The sequence below is a fragment of the Bos indicus genome, chromosome 25 (assembly GCF_029378745.1).
Source record: "Bos indicus isolate NIAB-ARS_2022 breed Sahiwal x Tharparkar chromosome 25, NIAB-ARS_B.indTharparkar_mat_pri_1.0, whole genome shotgun sequence".
Taxonomy (NCBI): Eukaryota; Metazoa; Chordata; class Mammalia; order Artiodactyla; family Bovidae; genus Bos; species Bos indicus.
The window spans coordinates 42,526,381-42,551,692 of record NC_091784.1 but is presented as its reverse complement, the minus strand read 5'-3'; the positions used below and the strand labels follow the sequence as shown (position 1 = coordinate 42,551,692).

Genomic DNA, 25,312 nt, shown 5'->3' with positions numbered 1-25,312 from the left:
GAGGCTGGGTGAGGGCGCAGGGGTGGGAGAGGGCCTGTGAGGCCGTCCTGCAGCCAGACAGGGCCACGGCTGACCCGGGGCCCTGGGCAGGGAGCACAGCCCCATCCCTGGGGGCTAGAGCACTGCCCGCCCCTGCCCCCAAGGGCCTGTCTGCCTCACCCAGGCCGGCCTCCAGGGCCTGGGCCCATCAGAGCCTCAGTGGCCCCTGGTGGCCCGGGCTGAGCAGGAACCGGGTGACCCTGCTGGGGGGTGGGGCGGCGGTGATGAACCTGGGGGGCAGTGGGAGGGAAGGCGGAGGCGCCCTGTGCGTGGGGAACACCCGCTGCTGTGAGCGTCGATGTGGGAGAACGGCGTCACCCCGCAAGATGGACACAGGCCTGGAGAAACCAGTGCCGCCTGGGGGCCCCAGGGCCCTCCCCTGCCCTCGGTGCCCCAGGCCAAGTTCCCGGGCAGACCAGCCCCCAGCACTGCAGCTCCGCGGGGCCGCCAGCCACCCTCAGTGGACAGACGCGACTGGCCGTCCCCCTGCAGCTGGAACAGAGAGGCTTCCGGGAGGGAAGCCTGCAGCCTCAGGCCCAATGGTCCCTTCTGGGGATGGACTGGGGGCTAGTCTGCACCCCCAGCACGCCCCACTCCCCCAGGCGCTGATGAAGCCGGGCCCGTGGGCAGTGGGCGCCCGGGCACCATCGTCTCTCCCCCCAGCGCTGCCAGAAAGGAGAGCTGGCTGGAGGGCCAGGACTGTGCCCAGGCAGGGGGCCTCCTGTCTCCCGGCTGGGCCAGGCTCCCGGCTCCCATTCATTCCCCCTGAGCCCCCTCAGGTCTCTGAAAACCACACAGGCAGCGGGATCAGAGAATTCAACACGTTTCATTTGAACCCAACTCTGAGCCACGACCCACAGGATGTCAGCACCCTCCCCCCCGGCTGCGCCCCCAGCACCCGCAGGCAGGACAGCCTCTGGGAAAGGTGGCCCCCATTGCCGGCAAGGCCCTGGGCGTGGGCTCCGAGTGCTGCGTGGTCCGCCTTGGTGGTCTGAAGCTCGGCTCACATCATGGCCTCCAAGTGCAGGATCCTCAGGGCCTCAGAGATCTGGGCGCTGGTGTCCATCTGGCCATACATGCCCACTAAGAAGGCCCGGTGCAGCAACACGGCCGCATGCTCTGTGGACGGAGGAGGGCCCGTCAGCTCTGCCCCTGCACCCCAGCCATTCTCGGGAGCGGAGCCTCTGCCTGTTCTTGCTCCCAGCCGGAGGACTGAGGCCCCCGGGGGCAGCAAACTGACCTTGGCAGAGGAGGGTGTACTCAGGCAGGTTCCTCAGGGCTGTCTGCACCACCTCGAAGTCCCGGCTGCCCAGACAGTACATGAATGTGGGCAGGAAGTCGGCTGCAATGCTGAAAAAGCCACGAGTTCAGGGGAGCCCCGCCCCCCCACCCCTACCCTGAGCCAGGACAGCCAAGGCCCCAAAGCCCCCCACAGCCCTAGCCCCGGGGACACTAGCTCACCCGGGGTTGTTCTGGATGGAGCGCAAGGCCAGGCTGAAGGCCAGGCTGCGGCAGGACTCCTCGGCCGAGCTCATGAGCCGCTGCAGGCTGGTCTGCAGGAGAATGCCTGTCAGCGGGGCCACCTCCCGCTAGGGCTCCCCGCTTCAGCAAGCGCGGCCGGGGACCCCACTCCCCCAGCCCCACTCCGCCTCAGTTCTGGGCTGGATGGCAAGGCGCGCTGCCCCCGCAGGAAGGAAGTGGGGGTGGCTATGCCTCCCGCCCCAGCCCCCTGGGGCCCGCGGCTGCTCCGCACCGAGAAGAAGCCCAGGATCTCCGGTCTCCGCCGAGACATCTCATCCACGTCGCTCAGGACCTCCAGCAGATCTAAGTCAAGCAGAGGGCGTGTGTGACAGAGATGTGTCCCCCCCACCCCAGCAACCTAGAGGCGGGGGGCAGAGTCCGGGGCTGGCCCGCTGCCCGCTCCACACCGGACGGGCAGGGATCCCAGCCTGGCCGAGGCCCCAGGGTCCCAGGTGCAGCTCGGCTGCTCAGAACAAGGCGCCCAAGCCTCCTGGGACCCTCCACGCCACCTCAGCGCTCGCTCAGGCCAGCCAAGCCTGGGGTTCTGCCGCCTCCCCGACTCCACCGGGACGGCGCCTCTGGTTTGGGCTCGACCCGGAGGTGCACGCTCCCCCAAGACCCTCCGTCAGGTCTGCGGGGCTGGGATCTGTGTGTGCACCACATCCCTGGGTGTCTGTCTGTACCCACCTCAGAGTCATGCTGCAGACATACCGCCCTGCCCTCCCCCAGGGGCCACCCGGGCTCAGCTCCCCCGAAAGGGACCAGGGGCCACTGGCCAGCTCCTCGCCAGGCCTCCCTTCCTTGGTGTCCACGGGGACTCCAGGGGGTTCCCCAAGAACACTGGCCAGCAGAGCAGCCCCCACCCCCGACCCTGGTCTGCAGCTTCCTCCTCCAAGCCCCTCTCCATGGCCCCACCCCCACTATGAGCAAAGACCCGGCCCTCCCAGCCTTCCCAGGGGCCCTGCTGTCTTCTGGATGCCCCCCAGGAGAAGCCGGGACAGCCAGGGCCGCTTTGGGACCCAGGACCACAGGGACAGAATGGGGGCCACCACCCACCATGGGGGCACCCCGGCCTGGAGGGCGCACGCACCCCTAACTCACCCTCAACCGTCTGGCCGCGGGACAGCCTCTTCATGTAGGGGGCCATCTCGGCTGCAGTCAGAGGAGTGAAGATGCAGACACTGACCAGAGGCAGGGAGCCAGCCGAGCTCTCATCTGCGAGATAGGAAGCCAATGCCAGTCAGGGGCAAGGGGACAGGATGGCCCGCCCTCAGCCACCATCCACAGAGGGCCTATGCAGCCAGATACACTCAACGCTGTGGCCACAGGACCCCAGCGTGGAGAGGAGGGGTGTCCCTGCTGAGCAGCGTCTGGAGTCAGGGCAGATACCCGAAGACGTGGCCCTGCCCAGGCTGGGCACAGCACCAACATGCAGCGGGCGCTCAGTGTGTGATGAGACCACGAGCCTGCTGGGGGCCACCTGGGAGACACGCGCTTCTCCCCAGAGCCTTGCACTCCCTGCTGCCACCGTTCACACAGCAGGTGCTCAATAAAGGCACTGTGCCAGGCGTGTCAGCGGATGGCTGAAAGTCACACTCAGCACCAACGACTGGGCAAAACCGGGGCAGGACGACCGTGAGGGGCCAGCGTCAGGGCAGCCCCCGGGGGCAGGACAGCCGTGAAGGACCAGCGTCAGCGCGGCCCCCGGGTCCTCAGCCTGCTCACGAACCCACCACTCGCTGGACACGCTGCTGCAGGCGCCGGGCTGCCGCCAGGGCGGTGGGAGCCGCGAACGGGGGCAGGAATGTGGATGCAGCCAGGCAAGGGGACAGAGGACCCGGCTGGTCCCACAGAGCAGGTGCTGGAGGTCACGTGGGCCACGGCACCACCTGGGGCTGCGCGAGCGTCACAGAGCCAGAGCCAGAGCCAACGACGCCCCGGGGACGCCCAGGGGAGTCCAGCCCGGCCCCGCCCAGCAGAAGCCCAGCCCCACTCACCCTCACCCTCCTCATCCAGTGCCCGGTCAGCCCCGCCGTCCCTGCTAGGAAGGCTGAGCCCCGCCAGGAGCGACTTAAGCATCACCAGGTCGCTGCTGTCAAGGGACAGGTCACTAGGGGGACAAGGGGGGGGAGACAAGGCTCTGCGTGAGGACCACATGCAGGGGGCAAATGGCGACAAGGTCTGCCTGAGGGCCACACGGGGCGGGGAGGGGGAGACCAGGGCTGTGCCTGAGCAGCATGGGGGTAGGGGACTCAGGGGGCCGGGGAGGAGGGAGCCAGCTCAGGATGGCCCTGGCGCAGGCCCAGCGTCTGTGACCCGGGCACCATGGCCCTGGGAACTCCCCGCCCTGAGCCCTGCCACACTGGGCCCCGGCCGAGACGCTGGGACAGGGGTGAGCTCACTGCAGCACGTTCAGATGCTTCTGCAGGAAGGCGACGGCGGCTGCGGGGCTGCAGCTGATGTACTTGTGGGTGAACCGCACGAACTTGCTGGCGAAGGGCACGAGGTGGCGGGAGGACTTCCTGTAGTTCTGCAAAGGGCATCGCGAGGCGGCGCTCAGCCGGGGCTGCCCCAGACGGAGGCTGTGTGCCCCGTCCTGCGCGCACCCCTCCCAGAGCCTCACAGCGCAGGCTGGACACCAGCAGGCGCCGCCCTCTGCTGGGTCCCTGAGGCTCAGGAGTGGCCCTGCCCCCGCCCCGCAGGGGCTCCCCCGGGAGGGCGGCAGCTGGGGGCCTGGCCCTGCCCCCGCCCCCCTGCAGCCCGGGGCTCCGCTCTCCTGAAGGGCTCCCTGGAGCCACATCTGCCCTCACCCAGCGGCTTCTGTGGACAGACCCCCAGTCCTGGTCAGGAGGACGGAGCCCGCTGCAGTTGTGGGAACAGGGGGACAAACCGACTGGGGAGAGAATTCAGAATGGGGGGGCGGGGCATGGTGGCAGGGGTGGGAGTGGGCTTGGAGGTGGGGGCAGAGCGGGGCAGGGCACAGGGACGGGGCACCCACCCGCAGCAGGCGCACGAAGGAGAGCAGGCAGTCCCACAGCGCCCCCTGGTGCTCGCTCTGGAACACCTGCGGCTGCAGCAGCTCCAGGACCCCCAGCACATGCATGAAGAAGGTCAGGTGGTTCTGCTGCCGGAACTCCTGGAAGTTGAGATGCGTGCGGCCGTGCAGGAGGGCGGCGATCATGGGCAGGTGCCTGCGGCCAAGCCAGAGCCGCCTGGTCCTGGGCGTCCCCCAGCCTCTCCCCTCCCCTCAGAGACCTCATCTGCTGGACAGAGACCACCCCGAGCCCACAGATGCCCACTGCGAGGCTCCTGGCTGCTCAACCGACTCACCCGGCCCCGCCCCCCAGGCTTGGCTTGTCAGCAAGCAGCCTCCAGCCCTGACCAGCCCCAGGATGACCGCCACAGAGCCCATTCCTATAGGAACACCAGGTGTGGGGCCCGCCCCTGGCTGGGGGTGGGGAGACACCACGCCACACAGCCAGGCGGTACCTCAGCAGCAAGAGGGGGTGGGCCACCGCCAGCTTCCGACAGGCCATGCTGGCGTCGGCCACTCGGCTCTCGGATGCCCGGGAGTCGCTGGTGTCCGCCAGAAGGGTGATGAAGCGGTGGATGAGGCCGTCCAGCTGAGAGGGGCAGGGGGTCAGGGCCAGGGCCCTCGCGGCTTTCGTGCCCACCTGCCCACCCGGGCTCAGCCCCAAGGCCCTGGCACAGTCCCTGAGGCCCCTCATGGTGTCCCAGAGAAACCTGCCCCCACTGCTTTCTGGGGCTTCAGAGGATCAAGCTGGCTGTAGCCGGAGGTCCTGGCCAACCTCAGCACGCAATGTGACATCAGCCGCTCCCCGGAAACAGAACAGAAGCCCTGAACTATCTCAGGTGAGAAAGACCGACCTCACAGGTAAAGCTTAACTTCAGGTGTGTGAAACACAGAACACACACAAAGGAAAGCAAGCTAGAAAAACGTCGCTCCCTCCTCCTGGGACGCAGGGCTGGAGGCAGATCCGACTCAGGGCCCTGCGCAGGGAAGGCAGGGAGGGGGCAGGGAGACCCGCAGACCACAAGCCCCCCGCACCGCTGAAAGGAGGGGAAGGCAGACTCTGAACATGGAAGACCACACTAGGCACGTGGGGGAGGCAGGCAGCCAGGAAGGGGCACGCTGTCCACACGCGCCGAGCACGGCGGCTCGAAGTCACCACGCCCACAGGGAGCCCAGCTGATGTGCGGGGACAGAGCAGGGGCCGGGCACAGGAGACATCATCACACACATCGCGCAGTCCGTGTTTCTCAACAGTCCCCATCAGGGAACGAGGGGGACACGGGGGGACGCCCACTCTGCTCTGCTCCACACCTGGAGGACTTCCCGGAGGAAGGACCCTTCAAGAGGTCAGACAGGAGAGGGAGGCACGGTAGGCTCCGACTTCAGACACTCATCCACCCTCACCGAGTTCGAGAAAAAGCACTTCCCTACTTCCTGGTCTGGGTTCTACCCCCAAGCAGAGGACCCAGGCGCCCCGAGGAGCCCGTCGGGCCTCACCTTGCAGACACTGCTGCCGGTGGCCCCCTGGCTGTGCAGCAGGACGTCAGGCAGGGGCACCCGCAGGTCCGGCCGCTGCAGGTAGAGCTGCACCAGCAGGTCGCGGCTGCACTTCCCCAGCACGCTGTGGGAGAGCAGATGCGGCGGCTGCGTGGCCAGGGCAGTGCCCCACACCCCGCCCCGCACGGTCTGAGCCGGGTGGCCCCTCACCTGTCGCCCCACTGCTGGACGCAGCTTGTCAAGTGTGCCGTCACCTTCTTGATGCCTTCGTCGCCACCGCGGCAACAGCTCAGCAGCAGGGGCAGCCGTGCCTGGAGCAGCCCGCAGGCGCCCGCATCCCCATCCTGGCTGCGTGCCTCCGCTTCGGCCAGGATCAGCTCCACCAGCCCCACAAGCTCCGCCGGCTGCACCCGCAGCACCAGCTCCTCCCGCCGCTTCTGCAGTCGGATGCGGTCGGTCAGTCCCGCGCGGCATGGCCGTGCCCGGGCCACCCCGCCCTCTGGGCAGGGGACACCCCAAACCTGCCTGTGGGGTGCGCTGGTCCCTGCCCTGCCAGATCCGAGGGACGTGGATGCAGGCCCAGAGGAAGTCAAGGGAGGCCGAGGGGTCAAACCTGGAGGAGGTGGGGAGGCCAGACCCAGCAGGAGGCGTGACTCCAGGCAGAGGGAGGCGGATGGGACTGGCAAGATGCCCCTTGTCGGCTGTGACCCCGGCCGGGCTCAGAGGACGTGGGCCACCCGCCCGACCTCGTCCAGCCCTTCCCCCACCCGCCCCGCACTTGCAGCCACGCGGCACTGACAACAGCCCTTACTGTGACTGGAGAACAGGGCACCGGCCACCCAGAGCAGGGCCACCCGGGCCAGGGAGCCGGCTCCTGCAGGGGCCAGGGTGGTGCTGGGCCAGGCTCCCAGAGGAGCTCTGCACTGGGCGGCTGCACACAGCACTCTGGGGCCTCACAACGCCTGTGGTGCCAAGGAAGGAGCCAGCCTGTGGGGTGGCGGGGGCTCACCTCTGTTCCCGGCCCCTGCCCAGCAGGATGCGGATACACTGGTGCAGGGTGGACCAGCTGGACTGGTGTGTGAGCAGGGCCAGCAGGTAGGGACGGAAAGATGGCACCTGGGGGCCAGGGTGGCCTTTGCCCTGGGACAGAGGAAACCTGGGTTGGTCTCCACCGGGCTGCCCAGCTCTGGCAGATGGGGTCAGTGGATGGCGGGCAGCCTGCAGGAGGTGGCACAGGGCAGGGAGAAGCTGCCACTTCAGGGCAGGGCCTCCCAGGCTGGCGGGTCACTCCGCAGATAAAACATGGGCTGAACTAAACCCACCTCTCAGAGACGGGACACACAAGCAGCACTGTGGGCGCGGAGTGTGACCCGCACCCTCAGAAGCGCAGACCCGCCAGCGTGGGGCAGGAGCAGGGCCAGGGGTCGCACAACCCCTCCCCGGCCTCCCGGTCAGCGTTTCTTCGTCTTCCCACAGCCAGAAGGGCCCTGATGCGGGCTCCGGCCCCCACTCCTCGTCAGGGGAGGTGGGCTCCACTCTCCCTCCAGCGCCCTGCGAGGACCTGGGCCCACAGGGACCAACCTCACCCCTGCCCTCCCGCCTCTGTGACCAGATCTGGCCGGTCATGGCGACTGGCTCGGCACACTGGACTTGTCTGGCCGATGAGACTCCAGCCTGGGGCCTGCCAGAACCGACGGAAGAGCGCGCGCCGGCCCGGTGAGCCCCACCTTGCCCCGGGAAAAGAGCAGCCTCTGCTGAAGGTCGGGGCAGCTGCCAACCACCTCGGGGTCCAGCATCTCCAGCCAGTCGACAAGCAGCCCCGAGCAGGGCCCCAGGAGCATGGCCTCTTGGCTGCAGGGAAGGGGGCTGGGGGTCAGACACAGCCGCCCGGGACTGCCCCCAGGCCCAACCGCAGCTCCGCCGACTCACCTGCAGCTGTCGGCCTCCTGCTTCCCAGGGGCCAGGGGCTCCTCCTTCTCTGGCAGCAGCAGTGAGCTGACCACCACCACGGGCCCCGAGGGCGGGACGGCGGACGCGGTGGAGAAGAGCGCGGCCAGCAGCTCCTCCAAGTGAGGTGACCTCGCCTCGATCAAACTCCGGAGGACTGCAGATCAGAAGGGGTGCCCGTCACACGGGCCCAGGGCATGCCCGACTCCAGGACGGACAGCCCCACCCCCGGGGTTCTGTTCTGCTGGGGGTACCCGGCAGAGGGACTCTGGAGCGGCAAGGGGGTCCTCAGTGGAGCCCGCGGCCCGAGTACCTTTGCTGATGAGCTCGGGCTCCACGTCACACTGCTCCCCAGATCTGAGGGTGGCCACGATGGCACGCACGGTGGAGCTGACCGCTTCTGGGTCCCCGCGGAATGTCAGGGCCTCCACCAGGTGCAGGAACCCGCTCCGCACTGCAGGGGAGAGTGTGACTGGGTGGATTCCCGCCAGGGCCCCAGGAGTGACCCCCTCAGTTCCCCCACACACTCCCCTCCCCGAGGGGCCACCCCTGGGCCCTGGCCCTGAAACCACTGGACCACGCCCCCGATGCCACTGGGTCCCCCCGGGAACAGGCCCCCCGACGCAGCGGCCTGGGAGCCCCGCCTCACCGTTGCTGATCCGGCGCCGCGCCGAGCACTGGGCAGCAAACAGCCTGAGCTGGGCCTGCAGGGGCCCAGCCTCCACGGAGGGGCCGTCCAGCCACTGCAGGGCCTGCACGAGCACTTTGAGGAAGAGTGACGAGAAGCCAGTGTCCTGGGGCGCGCAGCGCTGGGGGCGGGCAAGGCACGGCTCAGACGGGCCAGAGCCCCAGAACCCACCCGCCGCGCAGCGCCCCCCCCTCCACGGTGAGGGCCCACCTAGCTCCCCCAGTGATCCTGAGGACACACGACGGGGCAAGCACATGTGCGGGCGTGGACGGGGCGGGAGAGGCAAGCGCGGCCCACCCGAGGCCCACCTGGTACTGGCAGAGCTGGCGCATCAAGGGGCAGGCAAGGACGTGGCTGCGGTGCATGGCCAGGGCCAGGGCCCCGCCGTGTGGGGAGCTCAGCAGGGTGGCGAGAGCCTGCAGGAGGCGCACGGCGACACCCGGCACCTCGGGGCTCCCCTGGCGGACTCGCGCCAGCTCCCGGCCCAGGGCCTGCTGCAGCGCCAGGGCGGCAGGGCGTGCGTGGGAACTCTTCCACCGTGGGCCCGGGCTCAATGGGAAGATCTGTGCAAAGAGAGGGGGCTGTCAGGGCAGCAGCGGACACCCTAATCCACCACTCTCTCCAGGTGGGCGTGCAGAGGAGACCGTGGACTGGGGACAGGGGGCCAAGGGCAACAGGCCCCGGAGACCACGTGTGACCTGTGCACACACGTGTGTGCAAGCGTGCAGCCAGGAAACGGCACGTGTGCTCTGCAGCACCCGCTCCTGTGCCCGGGGAGCCCAGCCCACGGGCCCGGGCGGGGCCCTACCTGCAGGAGCAGGCCGGCCAGGTCGTCCTCTGGGCCCAGCGCCCGCACCCGTGCCACGGCCCGGGTCCCGCCCTGGCCCGGCGGCTGCTCTGGGCTGCTTTTGGGTTTCGGCGCCTCTGCGCTGTCTGCAGGGAGGGAGGGGCAGTGTCAGTGAGAAGCCCTCCCACCCGCTTCACTGGGACCCTGCCACCCAAGGCCAGGCTCGCCCGGGGCCCACCGCCCACAGGAGCAGCTCACGGGCCCTCCCGAGAGCTCTCGCCCGGGACACCAGCCTCACCGGGGCTCCCGAGGCCCACGAGGTAGAGAACCCACTAGCGGGAGGGGGACACGGGGCAGAGGCTGCCCGAGTGGCCGTGCGCGGGTACCTCGCCGGGCGGGCAGGGAGGCTGTGAGCAGGGAGTGGAAGGTCTGGCCTCCGGACGCGCCGCGCTCATGCTGCACCTCCACCAGGTGGGCCATGTAGTCTGCAGGGACACCGCGGGTGACCGCATGCAGGGCGGGGGCTCCTCCCCACCGCGCCCACAGAGCCCCTTGCCTCCCCGGGACCGCAAGCGGCGTCTGAGGCGGCCGTCCACTTGGAGCCCCTGCCCAGGGCGCTCAGCACGGCCTGGTGCTCACTCTTGTCCATGATGTTCTGCTCCAGGGTCTGGGGGTCGTGGGCCACGGCCTGGTCCAGGTACTGCAGCAGCTTGCTCATGCTGGACACGGGGATGCCGAAGGACTGCACGAACAGCAGCAGCTGCTGCGGCTCCAGGTCCTGCAGGGCTGTGGGCAGCTCCCCTCAGCGGCCGGGCGCAGGGCCGGACAGCCCCAAGGGCAGCCACTGGGTCCCCCAGCCCCCGCCCTGCGTCAGACTTGCCCACGTGTGTCCTGTTTCCCAAACCAACTCACCCCCTACCTGCCTGGCCTCCCCAGCTACTGGGCACCCTTCCTCCTCCCTGCAGGCTGCCCCAGCCCACCCCACAGTCCAGACCAACTGCCTCCCTCCCTCCTCCAGCACCCCATTCTCTCTGGGGCCTTGTAAGGCCGTAACAGCTTGCACATAGAGAAAGCTCCCTGAAAAGTCTAGACATGAGCCGGATAACAGACGTCCCAGAACGTGCCAGAGGCCCCCGAGCTGCCCTCTTTCCTTGGCAACGGCCTACAGTGAGAGGCGAGGCCCGGATCCCCCCAGGCAGTACCAACGCCCCCCTCCCTGGGCTGTCCACCCGCCCTGGGCAGTACCGGCGTCCACCAGCCGAGGGACCTCTGAGCGGATCATACGCAGCTTCAGCCAGTCGGGCAGCAGCAGTGCCTCCTCCGACGTGTCCACCAGGAAGGCTGTGGGTAGCGGCTTCTTCTCCGGGAACCAGATATCCAGCAGCGCCTGGAACTCGCTGTCACCAGCTTCAGGAGAGAGGGTGCAGTCAGCACCACAGCCACTCTGGGACCTCAGGCTGAGGGCTGATGCCAGCGTGTCCCCAGTTTACGGGGGAGCCGGGGCTGCTGAGGAACAGGGCGGGGGGTAGTCTACCAAGAACAAGTGCGACGGGCGCCAGAGCCTGCAAGAGGCGGGCGTACCAACCCTCACAACCACCGTGTTCTCCTCTCTCGGTCAAGGAGATCGAAGTGCAGGGAGCCGGCCAGGCCCCCAGAAGCCGGGTGAGGCCAGGACCAGCACGTGTGCTGGGCCCCGTGGGCTTGGCCGAACCAGCCCCTTCCCGCCCTCGTCTCCACAAAGCCCTGGGCAGCCAGCAGGCCAGACCGGCATAAGGCCGCCTCCCTGGACACAAGACGCAGAGTCACCCACACCATCCGCCTCACAGGAGGGATGGAGAGGCTGCCAGGCCAGGAGGTCTCAGGCAGCCAGAGGATCAGCCAGCTCTGGACACAGCCCCTGGGCAGCGGGTCAAGGGCCACGCCCAGGCCTGTGGCGGGGACCTGCGGCCCCTCGGTGGGCAGCCCTGTGGACATCTCCACCTCAGAAACCCGGCAGGAGGAGCAGGCCCAGGTGTCCGGCAGCACCCATGTGCACCTCAGGACGACGGGACAGCGGCTGGACCTGAGGGGCCCCACCACGGAGAGGTTCACGTGCTCCCCAGGAGGGGCGTCTGCCTCCACCGGAGACCCGGCCCTACCACCCGCAGCCTGCTCACCACGGGGCGGGCCCAGAGTCAGGAGGATGACCATGGCGTGGACCACCAGGATGTGCATGGTGGCCGTCTCCCCGCTGCTCCAGCGCAGGAAGACCTGGTCCTGCGACTCTGACTGGAGAAAAAAGGCGGCGTGAGAGGCCGAGGCGGGGCGCGGGGCCGCGGAGCTGGGCGGGGCCTGGCGGGGCGCCACCTCCTTACCCAGCTGTAGACCTCCTCGCCCTCCTTGCTCTTGCGCATGCGCTGCACGTAGCGGGAAAAGATGGACAGCAGGGCTGCCAGCACCACGTCCGATTCGGCGCTGCAGGAGCGCTTGGAGAAGAGGTGGGACATGATGGTGGAGCGCTCCACGATGAGCCGGGCCACGTCCTAGGGGACCGGGCGGCAGGGGGCGGGGTCAGCGGCTCGGGCTCTCCTCCCGTCACACCCGGCCAACGGCCCATCCCCGGCCAAGGCCACCTGACGCCGCACCCCATTTGGCACAGACACCCCAGCACCGGCCAGCACGCCGACGACAGACGAGGCCCCGTGTGCAGCCCCCTCAGGCACACGGGCTGTGAACTGGAGAGGGCTGGCCCCTCGGAGAGGAGGGAGTGACAGGAACACAGACGGCTCAGGACCCACAGGGAAAAGCCGCCTGCCCACAGCCAGACGCGTCTACTTGCAGCCGGCAGCAGTGACGTGGGGGAGGCTAGCCCCTAGACCAGACTCAGAAGGCAGGGGCCACCGGCCCCTCGGCAAGAAGCCAGGCTTGGGCAGAATCCCACTGCCCACCAACCTCAGTCCTCAGCCAATCCCTCCACTCCCTCTACAGGGACCTGGAGCCTTCAGGACCCCCGCGCTGTCAGCCGACAAGCTCATAGAAGAGCAAGGTCAGGAGAAAGACGGCCACGAAAGAGCAGGCCGCGGGAGAACACAGGCCCGTGCCCGGCTCACGGGGCCCCACAGGAGCAGGATGCGTGGACCTCGCCCCTCCGCCTCCCAGGCTGGCCAAACCACACCTCTCGGGCCCAGAGCCCCAGAGACACGGGGGCTCCTGCCCTCGACTCCTGCTCTGGACAGAAGGTCCCTACCAAGGTCCCAGCACTCGGGACCCAGAGCCAAGGTGTGGCGCTGCCGCCTGCTCGCTCACAAGCTCCCCCAGCCCCGCCCCCTCACCAAGGCTAGGTCGCTGTGCTGGCCCTGCTCCTCCACGGGCGTGTGCTGGGACAGGTAGACCAGGTAGGCGCTGATGGTCTGTGGGTCGGTCTCCATGTGGATGGCCTGCGGAGGGGGGCCGTGTGAGCGGAGGGGATGGCCCCGGCCCCTCCACCCAGCCCCTCCCGACGGGGACGGCCCCGCCCCCTCGGTGCCCCGCCCTTCGCCTCCGCCCCCGCCCGCACCTGCTGCAGCGCCAGCGCGGTGGTACTCCTCACGCTCTCGAACAGCGGCAGCCGGGGCAGGTCGCGCAGCAGCCACTGGTAGCCCTGCAGCGCGTCCGCGTCGCCCGAGTCCTCCTCCAGGGGCGGCTCCTTCTCCTCCCCGTCCCGCAGGCTGCCCTCTGAGAGCACCAGGGACAAGCCCTGCAAGCGGACAATCGGGCTCTGGGGCTGCCGGCTCCCTCCAGCCCAGCAGACACCACGTACTCAGAGCTGCCAGGACAGTGGGCCGGCTGCCCGGGAATCTGGCGCCAGCGCCTCTGGAAGATGGCAGGACAGACACAGGGCCGCCCCCGGGACACTTCCGGTCACCCCAGAGCGGGAAGGGCCCGGGCGGGACAGGACCCAGTGTCTGCACGTTCCTACCGTGCCCTTTTCCCTGATAGTCTCTTCCGGTGAAGCCCCGGTGAGAAAAACGGTCGTTTTAACAGGAAAGACAACCGTGCCAGGGGAGCAGAGGGCCTGGTCCCCGCACCTTCATGGCCAGCACCCTGGCAGCCACTTGCGAGGAGCCCAGCCGCCGCAGGAAGTAGTCCAGCACCTCACACGTGGTCTGCTCGTCTGCCTTGGGGCCCAGCAGCAGGTCCTGCAGGCGGCCCAGCAGCTGCTTCTGCTTCTGCTGCCTCTGTGGGGGCAGGGGTCGGGGGTCAGGGCGGGCGTGTGGGGCCTGGGGTCGGGGGGTGGGGTCAGGAGATGGGATCAAGGTGGGCATGTGGGGCCCCGGGGATCAGGAGTCAGGCTGGGCATGTGAGGGTGGCGGGGTCAGGGCAGGCATGTGGGCCCCAGGTGTCTGGGGTCGGGGCAGGCGTGTGGGCCCCCAGCGGGCACTCACCTGCCGCTTCCTGGCCTTCTGCTCCTTGCTCTCGCCCTCCTCCTCCTCCCCGCCCGAGGCGGGCTCATCAGCGGCGTCATGCAGCAGGAACTCGCACAGGCACTGCACGGGCAGCACGTCCAGGGAGCCCTCGCTGGACTGCACCAGGTCGGCCAGCCAGGGCATGGACTGCGAGGAGGCCTGGGCGGGCAGCAGCACACGGCTCTTTCTAGTCAGTCCCGCTGCCACCCTTCCCCCAGCAACTGCCCGCCACCAGCGGGGACTCCCAAGGCAGCTCTCTGCACCCCGGAGCCGTGGCTGAAGGGCCCGGTCTCCAGGCGTGCCCTCCAGCCCACAGTCTCATCTGATGCCAGGGCCCCCGGCACCTCGGGAAGGCCCCCCGCAGCCTTGGGGGTGCTCACCTGCCTCTGGATGATGTTGAGAAGGAAGTCGGGGTTCCGGCTCCGACACAGAAGGTGCCCAAGGCGCAGGGACTGGTTGAGGCCTTTCACCTGGTCCAGGATGTGAGGCGGAGGCCTCCGGGGTGGCCCTCTGAGAGCGCCAGGCAACACGTGTGTGTCAAAGCGGCAAGTGAAGCGCCCCCAGCTAAGAGTGGATGGGGGGGGCCTGCCTGCCTCCCACCTGCAGCCAGCTGCCCATCCTCCCGCAGGCCCGTGGCTCCTCCCCTCTCAGCCTGGCCTCGGGGGCTCTTGGCTTCACCCACAGTGTGGCCCGGCCTCCCATTAGACCCCACCCCCACCCCCCAGGCCTGGCCGCCCCCCGCCGCCCGCCCGGCCGCCCCCTGCCAGCCAGGCCAGCTGTACCCCCCAACCCCTGCCCGCCACGCCCCACGCCCCGGGCTGCACACGCACTGGGGCTCGAGGCTGGTGAGCTGGGACAGCAGCAGGCTGCTGCTCTCGGTGATGGTCTGCCGGGTGGAGGCTGCGGCCAGGTGCCCCTCGAATGCCAGGATCTCCTGCTTCTCCCGCTGCGAGACCTGCAGCTCCCGGTTGATCATCTCGGTGCGGCTCTCCTCATCCGTCAGGGTGCACGGCGGGTACGAGTAATTGCTGGGACCAGGGGACGAGAACCTGTCACAGTGCCGCCCCCGGGTAGTGCTCAAGAGTAGGGATCAGAGCCCGTGGCGACGTCCCTGGCCCAAGCCCGAATGGAGCCGTTAGACTGTGCAACGTGTCCAGGGGCCATCGGCAACACGCCACAGTCAGACCTCAGTGAGGGAGCGGGTGTCCCTCAGAGCCCACAGCCGGCCACTCTGTCCTTCCACATGACCGCACGCTGGTGCTTCCAAAATTGGCCAATAGGCGTCAGGGCCCCAGACCCAGAACAGAATGTGTGCGGGAGGGCCGTGCGAGACCCCTGCCACTGGGCCAGGTGTTCCGGCACAGGCACCAGGCCGACTCCCACTTCAGAGACACAGGCGCCCTCCGGGGGCCTGAAGGCCGGGACCCCTGACACACATTCTGAGTGTAACCGAGCCCCCGCATCCTGGCCCCGCGTGGTGGCAAGCGACTCACTTGGTCATTGCCATCTCCATGAGCATCTTCAGCGTGGGGTACTCTTCCCAGGCGGCCAGGCCTAGGGGGCAAGGCAACAGGTGGCTGCGGGACCCTGGCCCGCCCCCAGCCCCTCCCCACTCATCACCCCGCCCTTCGCCAGGCTCTGCCCCCCGGCCCGATGAGCGCAACATCCAGGAGAAGCAAGGCCCACACAGGCTCAGGTGGCCGTGGCTGGCTGGGGCAGTGGGCGCTCACCAATGTTCTCCGGGTTGAACGCAGCGACCACCAGCAGGAGGGGCCACGCCTTCCAATAGAGGGTGGAGATGGCGAGGTTTGGAGGCTGATACCTGGAACCAAGATGGCCACAGCTCAGCCTTGGCACCGGGCGGCAACAGCACACACATCCTGTGAGGGGCCACCCAGCCACTGCAGCTCAGACATGAAACGTGCAGAAACGTCCAAGCTACAGGACTCGTGGCGTCTGACGGCCGTGTGTGTTTGAGGGGAAGGGGAGGGGAGCACCAGCGGATGGGCAGAGGCTTCTTGGAGGGACGACGCTGTCAGGTCACGCAGACGACGGCAGCGGAGCCCCGCGGCTGCGCCGAGACCACCCTATCACATCCGCAAACGAGTGACGCACGCGGCAAATGGAAACCGCGCCGCGGTCGGGCGCCGAGGAAACGGCGTGCACGCACTGTCGTCCCGAAGCAGACAGCGCCTGGTTCACACACGAGGGAACCAAGCAGCAGAGTGCTGTGGGCCGAGGAGACAGCGGGGCAGTCGGGGGACCTGGGTGCCGGGGGCCTCACCCTGGCGGGAGCTGGATGTTCTCGGGGTGGTGGTAGGTGCACAGGTTCAGGACGGCGTCGATCAGCTGCACTCGCTCCACCTTCAGCACGTCCACGTCTGAAACGCAGGAGCCACACGCGGGTCCCTCGGTGGGCGCCCCGCCTGGACTCGGGCCGTGGACGCCCAGGAGCAAGGACACGGGGCAGGGGGGCGGGGACGACGCAGGCACGGGCGCGCTGCCGCAGGGGCCCCGGGGCGCCAGGGCACGACCGCACCGCACGGCGCCCGAGGCTGCAGCACGGCCGGGCTCAGGGACGGGCGAGGACACGCTGACACCTGTGGGTGCAGCGGATGCGCCAGGGCGAGCAGGGGAACGGCGAGCCCCCCAACGCTGCAGGCCAGCCCAGGCCCACCAGCAGCGAGACACGCGCTCTAGAAGGGGGCGGCTCCGCCTCAGGCCCCCCGCAGCCCTTCAGAGAGGCGGGGGACAGACACTCCTGCCGGGTTCAACCGTGCAGAGAACACACGGAGGCCCGGGAGGTCGCGGGGAGGGGAGCCAGCAGCGGGAGGCCCTCACCGTCAGCCTGCACAGCTGCAGCCCGCTTCACCAGGTGGTCAGCCAGCTCCATGGCGTCGGCGGGGCCAAGAGGGAGCTCCCGCGAGAGCCCGATGACTAGAATGCGCATCAGCGTGTCCTCCAGGATGGGCACCTCCGAGCAGAGGCGGAGGAAGAAGCTGCGGGCAGAGCGGGCAGAGGAGGGCTCGTGGGAGCCCACCCCCAGGGCAGGGGAAGCCCCAGCTCGTCTCACCTGGGCACAGAGGGGGCACTGCCCACCCTCCCCACGGTCACTTGTGCCTGATGCCCATGTGGACCGGGCCCCACAGCCCTGCGGAGGACGGAGTGGGAGCCCGGCCTCGGGGGTCTCACAGGCCAGCTCGGCCCCGTGCCGTGCCCTCAGACAGGGGCGGGGCTCTGGCAGGGGTGGAGGAGCACGCTGACGCCGCGGTGGGGCCCAAAGAGGCAGAAGAGGGAAGCGACCTGTCAGAAGCTCAGGGAGGGTGACCCGGCTCGGGGACCGGTGAGGGCAGAGAGGACACGTGTGCGCGCGGCCTGGACGCGAGGGGCGGGGCCCACCCAGCCGAGCATGCGCGAGGGCGCAGGGGCCTGCACAGTGCGTCTGGGGAAAGGGCGGCGGGGTGCGGGCGCAGGGACCCGCCCCCAGGCCCGCCCCCGCCCTGCTCACTTGCGGTCGCTCTCGGGGGGCCAGTTGTCCCACTTGTAGTAGGTCTCGGGCTGCTCCGTGAAGAGAACCTTGTGGAGGCTGCAGCGGGGGAGGGCCGTCAGGCTGGGGTCCTGGCCCCACCCCATCAGCCCCCGTGGGCGGGGAAGCCCGTGCGCAGAGCGATGGCCCGGCTCCTGGCTCTGCAGTGAGGCCTGGGAGGCTGGCAGGCCATGGGCCCCTCCCAAAAGGGGGCGCCCCACCCCACCAGACAGGGCCCCGCCTCCCCGAGGCCCTGCCGGAAGCTCGGACACCGCGAGGTTTTGGCTGTTGCCCCCTGGCCCCTCTGGCCTCTGACAGCCTGGCGCCAGCTAGTGGCCTGTCATCCGGGGAGGAGCCCTGTCACTCGTCACCCGTGAGCCCCGGGAGCGCGGCCGGTCGGGGGCGAGGCAGAGCCGGCCGCACCAGTGCACGTAGTCCTTGGGGGCGAGCTTGCTGATGGAGGGCACGACGGTGTGCAGCCACCACACGGCATCCCGCTGGATTGCAGCGATCTGGTTCTGGAAGGAGCGCAGCACCTCGAGGTCTGGGGAGGAGGAGCCGGTTACATCGCGTGCATGGCAGCCAGGCGCACGGAGAAAGCCTGGGCGGCACAAGCACCCTGAGACCTCACAGAGGGGCGGGGCCCCAGATGGGGGGTGTGGGGGGGGCGGCTGAGACGGCTGGGCAAGGCTCGCCAGCACCTGACCGTCCTCCAGGGTTGAGGACACCTCAGGGAACTGAAACCCTGAAATCCCAAGTGTCCTTCCAGCCAATCGCTTAAAGGGCCTTGCAGCCAACCCTTTCCAGGGTCAGTAATGACCCAGAGCAGGCTGACCCAGACACCGCTGCCCTGCCCCCCTACCCTACTCCCAGCCCAAAGGCACCAGGACCTGCACAAGCAAACCAGCAGAGGGCGACCCCGGGCTGGGAGCGGTTGCTCTCCGCCTGGGCAGAGTAGGAACCAGCAGTTTCCTGGGACTCCAGGAGCCGAGCTGCAGCTGCGACCCTCCTGCCCCAGGCCCACACTCAGAGCAGAGCCCCCTTCTCCCACCCAAGGCCGCCTCCCCAGCACGAGAGCCCCCCGCAGAAGGCAGCCCGCCCCCAGCTCCTCACTCTTCTTCTCTCCTTTGTCCCAGGCGACGCCAGCCTCCTTCACCTGGGCAGTGATGCCCAGCATCATGGACACGGCCAGCACGTCCGTGACGTGTACCACGAAGCGCTCCTGCACGACAGAGCAGCCCCGCCCAGCCCAGCTCAGCGCAGCGGTCCACGTCCCCGTCTCCCCTCTACCCACCCCCCTCCACGGCCAGCAGGATGGCAGGATGCTAGGGACCAAGAACCAGCCACAGCAAGGCCAGGTCGGGCCACAAGGGGAGGTATAGCCCACAGAGCTGGACTGAGCTACCCTCGGAGAAGAGGACCCCCAGGGGCTGTCTGCTGACAGCTCACGTGGCTCCCGAGATCCACCACTCTCGGCCCCAAGTCCTATTCTCCAGAGGCCCTTCCCGCCTCCCCAAACTCCCTAAAATCCACCCTGAGCAGACCCGGGCCCTGGGGGCGCCGTCGGTCTGCGCACACCAGACACTGCTGCCCCACCCCGACACCCAGCGCAGAGGCCGCGGGGACGGTGGCCTGGAGGTGCGGCGCCGCGCACCTTGAACTCCATGTCCAGGTACTGGGGCTCCTTGCGCTCCTGCATGAGCCCGAGGCAGAAGGCCTGGAAGTTGATCTCGTGCTTGGTCTGCTTGATGATCTCACGCAGCAGGGCCCGCGAGGCCCGCAGGTAGTCGTCCTTGTTGGTCAGCAGGTCCTGGAACACCATGGCCAGGAACTGCGGAGAGAGAGATCGCGGGAGCTGCCGGCCGCCCGCCCCAGCTCCCGCGGCCCTCACCTCATGGGCCAACAGGAGGCCTGCCCAGAAAGCCCGCGACCCAGACACCCCGGGACAGCAGAGCCTCCTCACAGCGCTCTGCACCCGCCGATCCACACCCTCTCCTCCAGCGGCTCCGGGGCGGGGTCGCGGGGCCCCACCTTGGGCGCCAGCTCGGAGCTGTGCTGCAGCACGGTGTACAGGATCTGCATGTTGTTGGGGTTCCGCGCGTTAGAGAGCTCGTTGAAGATCACGAACTTGATCGTGGTGCCCAGATTGTCCTTGTGCGCGTTCAGCAGCTCCCTGGGCCCCGAAAGCAGAGGGAGCTCCAGCAGCTGCCGCCCGCACCCCCCATGCCCCCGCCGCCCGCCCCGGGCGGCCCCACGCCCACCGCCCGCCCCCAGTGCCCCCGGCAGCCCCGCGGCCCCCACCCCTGCAGCTCGCCCCCGGCGGCCCCGCGCCCCACACCCCCGTTGGCCCCATGCCCCCGCCCCCGGCGGCCCCGCGCCCCCCACCCCTGCAGCTCGCCCCCGGCGGCCCCGCGCCCCACACCCCCGTTGGCCCCATGCCCCCGCCCCCGGCGGCCCCGCGTCCCCGCCCCCCGCGCACCTGATACAGAGCATGTAGTGGTTGAGCAGGACCTTGGGCTTGAGACGGATCTTGATCAGGTGGGAGATGACGTCCATGTCCTCGGCGCCGTGCGTGCTACAGTTCATGCACACGGACATGAGCAGGTCCTGAGCAGGCCGCGTCAGCTGCGGGCGGCGGGAGGGGGGGACGCCGTCAGCCCCGCAGCCTCGGCGCAGGAGGGCCGCGCGCGCGCGCGCGCGCGCGCGAACGCGCGCCTCACCTTGGGGTTCTGCAGCCACATCTCCAGCCTCTGCACCGCCATCAGCCGCGCCTCCTTGTAGCCGCAGGCAGAGGTGAGCAACCGCAGGAGGTTCCGCGAGACGCTGTCGATGGGCTGCCGCCGGTTGAGCTGGTCGCGCAACATGTCCAAGACGTACTCCTCCACGCTCTCCGCCAGCTCCTCGTACCTAGGCCAGAGGGGGGACGGCAGCGGGCAGGAAGACAGGCAGGCGGGGGTCTCCTGGGACCGCGCGGGCCGGGGGCGCGCGGCACACCTACCTGGGCATGAGCTGGCCCTCCTGCTCGGGGCTGAGCTTCTCCTCGGCGATCAGGAGCTCCGTCTGGCTGTCCTCCTCCTCCGTGAGGGACGGGTGCGGGCTGCTCCCTGCAGAAGGAGCGCCTAGTGGACACCGGCTCCCCCCGGTGCCGCGTGCCCAGGCCCCTCCCACTGGGAACCCCAGCCCAGCTGCCGCAGGGGCTCTCACCAGCACTGAGGTCCCCTCCGCCACGCCCCGCCTCCCCCTGCAGGAGCACACTCTTGGGGGGCATCTTGGTGTTGAAGGCTGTCTGGATGTTGTCCACAAAGGTCCTGCAGTGCGGGCTGTCCACCCAGATCCGCTCCCCCAGGGAGTCTTCGATGTACACCTGCCAGGACGGAGCCCAAGCCTCAGCCTGCCCTCTCCTGCGACCCCGTGTGAGGGCAGGAGCAAGCTGGGAGCCTCCCCAGGCCCTGGCTGCCCCTTCACAGCCAGCAGCTCGGGGCAGAAGATGCCCTGGGTTGCCACACGCGGCCCTCGGGGCTCAGACGCCTTTACCCCCCGGTGGTCCAGCAGTCCCCCCACCCCAATCGCCGCCCTCTGCCCCCTTCACCAAGAGTGATCGCCTGGGAGAGGCCGCTCACCTTGACGAAGATCTCGGGCCAGTTCTCATCCTCCTCGTACGCGGCCATGAGGAGGTTGCAGGCCAGCACAGACACCAGGCTGTTGCCCTTGGCCTTGAAGCTGACGGAGGCATCCCGGCGCAGGAGGCTGCACAGCGCCTGCGGGAGATGGCGCGGTGGCGAGGAGGCCCGTCTGGCCCTGCCCGCCCCTTCCCCACTTTCTGGCTTGGAGGAGGGGACGGCAGCCCTCACCTCAATGACGCCCTCCGTGGCGAAGATGTTGGGCTTCATCTTGGCCAGGTACATGAGGCTGAGGTACAGGACGCTGTCCGGCTTGGCCCGTGTCACCTTCAGCTGCTTCACGGCCCCACACAGCACGCCCTCCAGCCGGTCATCATTGCCCTCCAGCTCGGCCGCCTCGATCTCGTCCAGCAGCACCGTGGGTGGGACTGCCGGGGGAACGCCCGGTCAGGTGGGCAGCCCCGAGCTAGACCGTCCCACGCAGCCCCCAGGCCAGGGGCTGCCGAGGCCGACTTCCAGGGACCTGACTGAGGGCCTGGGGTGGAGCCACGACCGCAGGTCCCCAGGGAGTGGGCGGGGCAGCTGGACCGTGCAGTGCAGGGGTCGCCCGACCCCCAGGAGTGACCAGGCCCAGGAGGGCCGTGCGGGAGCCCCCCAGGCACTGCTAGAGCCTCTCACTGCGGGTGCATGGCCTAGGAACACCTCCTTTTCTACAAGCTGGTCCCTCCCTGAGCTTCCGAGCGGGCTGGCCGGGCACCACCTGTGGACCCGGGCCTCCTCCTCCACTGCGGCCTCCCCGCGTCTGCCCCTCAGAGGCTGCTCCCTGCATCGCTGAGAGCCTGCCAGGGCTCCGACTCTCCCCCCGCGCAGCTGCCCTCTGCGCTTTCCCTCCTGCTACCTCCTTGGGCATCCCGGCCCCCACCTTCCTCCTCTGACGGGACCAGAGGCCCCCCTCCCCGTTCCCCACCCGAGGGCCCCCTGGGCCAGGCGCGGCTCCACCCACGTCTGATCTGTGCCGCACTTACGATCGTTTGGGTCCACCTGTTCTGTCACTTCCACTGTGATTTCTTTTCTGACCCAAGAGGTTTTGTTAGGACTGTGTTTTTAGATACCCAAGTGATGGCAATGCGATGGATTTCTGACTCAAATGCATGGAGGACAGAGGTTGACCGGCACTCCCCGAGTGCTCTCCACGTGCCAGGGAGAAAGACAAACAGGCAGGAAGAGGGGTGGAGCTCAGAAAGTCCTGGCCGTGGAGACACTCCAAGTGCCACACGCCATGAAGTAGCTGAACTCAGCCTCTTCTGTTTTGCTAAATGTGTTTCATTTGTAACATGCCTTTCATAACCATACTCCAAGTAACCTTCAAAGCCACCTTATCTGGGACTCGTGTGATGATAAAACCAAAGCATGGCCAGTGAGGAGAGAGCTGTGGCCTGAGTCGGGACTCGGTCCCTCAAGTGCTCAGTGCTGACCTGGCCCAGCCGCCAGGGAGGGACCCCGAGCCAGAGATCCGAGGCGGCTGCCACCCAGCGCAGCCCCGGGCCAGTCTCCGCCCGGGTCTCACCGCTGCCCAGCACAGCCCCGGCCCTGGCCTGAGCACGGGCCCCTCCACCAGCGTGAAGGCCGCCACCCAGCGCAGCCCCAGGCCGGCCTCTGCCCTGGTCTCACTGCTGCCCAGAGCAGCCCCGGCCCTGGCCCGAGCACGGGCCCCTCCACCAGCATGAAGGCCGCCACGCCACGGCTCCTCTCGTAGTCCCGCTGCCAGTCGGATCCCAGCCAGCCTGTCAGGCTCTGTTTCCCACCACAGTCCCTGACGGGCCTCCTCTCTCCCCGGTTCCCGGATGGGCCTTCCCCTCCCCGGCTGCCACGTGAGCCCCTGTACACTTTAACACCCAGGACTGATGTGATGTTAAACAGACCCGACCTCCAGAAAAACGGGAACGTCCAGGGCAGAACAGCTTCTGTGTAAACAGCGGGCTTGTGGGTAAGCTTTATGCCTGTCTCTAATGCTGTCATGATACCTCATCAGCTAAGAGATAAAAAGCAAGCAGGTGAACTCTGCACCGTTAGGAACTGGGAAGAGAGTGAGGCAGCACAAGCTACCGCCTCCTGGGTGGACAGGGTCCTCACGACACGTACAGCCCCCAAGGACAGCACCTGTCTGTCTGCACTGCCCTGGACTCCCTGCACTCAGAGAAGACTGTCACAGAGGCGGCCTCGGAAAATAGCCAGGCCAGCAAGGGAACAACAGAGTGCGCCTGCTCCCCAAGGACCGGAGCTGGCAGCCCTCCAGGAGGGCATCAGGCTCACGCCCGCTCCAGCCCTGGAGCAGGGCCGGCAGGAACCCGTGCAAGGCTTTCCAATGCAGGAGGCCCCTGCACGGCTGTCTGCTCCCCAGAGAGGGCCACAGAGGCGCGCACTCGGCAGCAGCCCCAGATCGATGTGGGCCACCTTGCCCTGAGTGACAAGCACCTCCCATCACTGTCAGTCTGAAGCAGAGGTGCAGTGAAGGCGGCCCTATGAGAGATGCTCTGAAAAACAAACTCACAGCTGACTCCTGTCCTCCATTCTCCAAAGAACCTACACTCCTAAGCTTGGAAGTAGCCTTTCTGAACCCTGGTGCACGGACGAGGCAGGGGCTGTGCTCTCTGGGGGACGTATAGAAGCTGTCTTTACCTTCAATCGGGACCACGGATGGCTCTTTAATGGAGGGAGAGATGGCACGCTTCTCTGCAACCGCAGCCTCAGCCAGGCGTCCCAGGGCACTCAGCGGGGGCGTGGAGGAGAGTTTGGGGCGCTTGGTGAGCCCCGGCAACGCCGAGGCACCCGCCAACGCAGCCGCAGCATCGCGCTTCCGCTCCGAGGGCAGGCCGGAAGGGGCAGGCTTCAGCAGGGTGGAGGCTGTTTTCGACTCAGTAGTCTGACCCTTTGAGCCCAGAGCAATGAAGTCTCCTGGCGGAGGGTGACCTGCAGAGGGACACGCACCTTCACACAGCAGCTAGGTGGAAAAGGAGTCCGAGAACAACTCCAACCTCCCACCATTTCCATGGGGATTCGACTACGGTCGGGGCAGGCGAAAAAACAAGACACCCAGCAAGTGCACAGCAGTGCTGGGACTGGCCAGTGAGCAACAGCGGACAGTCACACGGCGCTGACTACACACCAGGCCGTTTCCAGCCTATCAGCTTCCGGTCCCTTCACCCTCAACAAGTTTCTGAAACAGGCATCATTAACCTCACTTCACAGGTTGAGTACTACCAGGCACAAAGAAGTTAAGTAAAGCGCCCAAGGCCACTCAGCTAGCGCGGGTTGGAGGCCAGTCTGGCTCCAGCCTGCTGTCAGCCCCTGCTTGTGCCGCCCTCTCCTCCCGCCAGGCACTCCTGGGCTGCGGTCCGCGGCCTCGGATGCATAGACCAACGAGCCGGCCTGGGTCGAGGAGGCGGTGGCGGCGGTCCCAGACCCCCGTCCCGGGACTCCCAGGGCCCCCGGGACCAAGGGCTGCTGTCCGAGACCCCATTCCTGGGAACCGCGTTCGGCTCGGGGAAACAAAGCCGCGACCCGAAGGCGCTGCGCCGTGTGCCGCGGGGAGAGGCCGCGCACCCGAAGGCTTGGCCGCAGCGCTGGGCCTGCGGACAGTGGTGGGCTTGGCCCGGTTCATCCTGCCCCCGAGCCCTCGCCGCTCCGCGCTGCCGACGCCGCACTGGGGGGAAGACCCGCGCTAGTCAGCAGCCCGCCGCTCGCCCATTCATTCCAATCTGGGACTGCGGCCCGGGGCGAACACTCCGCCCCACCGCGGGCAGCAACTCCTGAAGCGGCCGCGCGACCCCGCCTTTCCGCCTTGGATCCCGGGAGGCTCCGTCTCTCCGGCAGAGGCGACCCAGTTTCTTCTAGTGAGAGCGATAGATGCCCATCGCAGCGGCGCCCGGGTACCGTCGCGGCCGCCCCAGAACCGGAAGTCGCCCTTTGAGTCCGACTTCCGGAACACCCGGAAACAAAACAGCGAGGGGGGGTGGGGTGCGGGTGGGAAGGCGAGCGGGTCCGCGGTGCCTGCAGCGCCCTCTGGCGGCGGGAGGCCGGTGCAGCCTCCTCGGTGAGGCGGGTTTTGTCACCCGCTCCCGCAGGTGCGGCTGCCCTTAGTGAGTGTCGAGCCCAAGAACACGCAGCTCGGAAGGGTGGCCTCGGCTGCTCCCCGTACGTGCTGGGCCTTCAGAGTGCTCTCCCACCTG

The 25,312-nt window shown here is 68.4% G+C and overlaps 1 protein-coding gene across 1 annotated transcript; it reads right to left on the bottom strand.

Moving 5' to 3' along the window:
* Positions 1–846: 846 nt before the first annotated feature.
* INTS1 (integrator complex subunit 1) lies at positions 847–25,045 on the bottom strand. The gene is made up of 47 exons (XM_070780331.1): positions 24,687–25,045; positions 23,763–24,053; positions 21,315–21,511; positions 21,084–21,221; positions 20,668–20,827; positions 20,462–20,567; positions 20,184–20,370; positions 19,943–20,088; positions 19,495–19,636; positions 19,118–19,294; positions 18,577–18,685; positions 17,887–18,007; positions 17,446–17,523; positions 16,779–16,936; positions 16,222–16,318; positions 15,668–15,759; positions 15,431–15,491; positions 14,768–14,965; positions 14,318–14,447; positions 13,917–14,096; positions 13,560–13,709; positions 13,049–13,228; positions 12,825–12,929; positions 11,868–12,035; positions 11,670–11,781; positions 10,759–10,920; positions 10,153–10,299; positions 9,900–9,998; positions 9,535–9,659; positions 9,035–9,289; positions 8,688–8,847; positions 8,352–8,492; positions 8,021–8,195; positions 7,819–7,942; positions 7,101–7,231; positions 6,617–6,704; positions 6,302–6,528; positions 6,092–6,215; positions 5,050–5,183; positions 4,559–4,751; positions 3,963–4,090; positions 3,558–3,670; positions 2,662–2,775; positions 1,793–1,863; positions 1,501–1,592; positions 1,280–1,389; positions 847–1,158 (listed from the first exon to the last, which is right to left on the bottom strand). The coding sequence occupies exons 1-47, from the start codon at positions 24,742–24,744 to the stop codon at positions 1,043–1,045; spliced, it is 6,570 nt and encodes a 2,189-aa protein (XP_070636432.1). The 5' UTR covers positions 24,745–25,045; the 3' UTR covers positions 847–1,042.
* Positions 25,046–25,312: the final 267 nt, after the last annotated feature.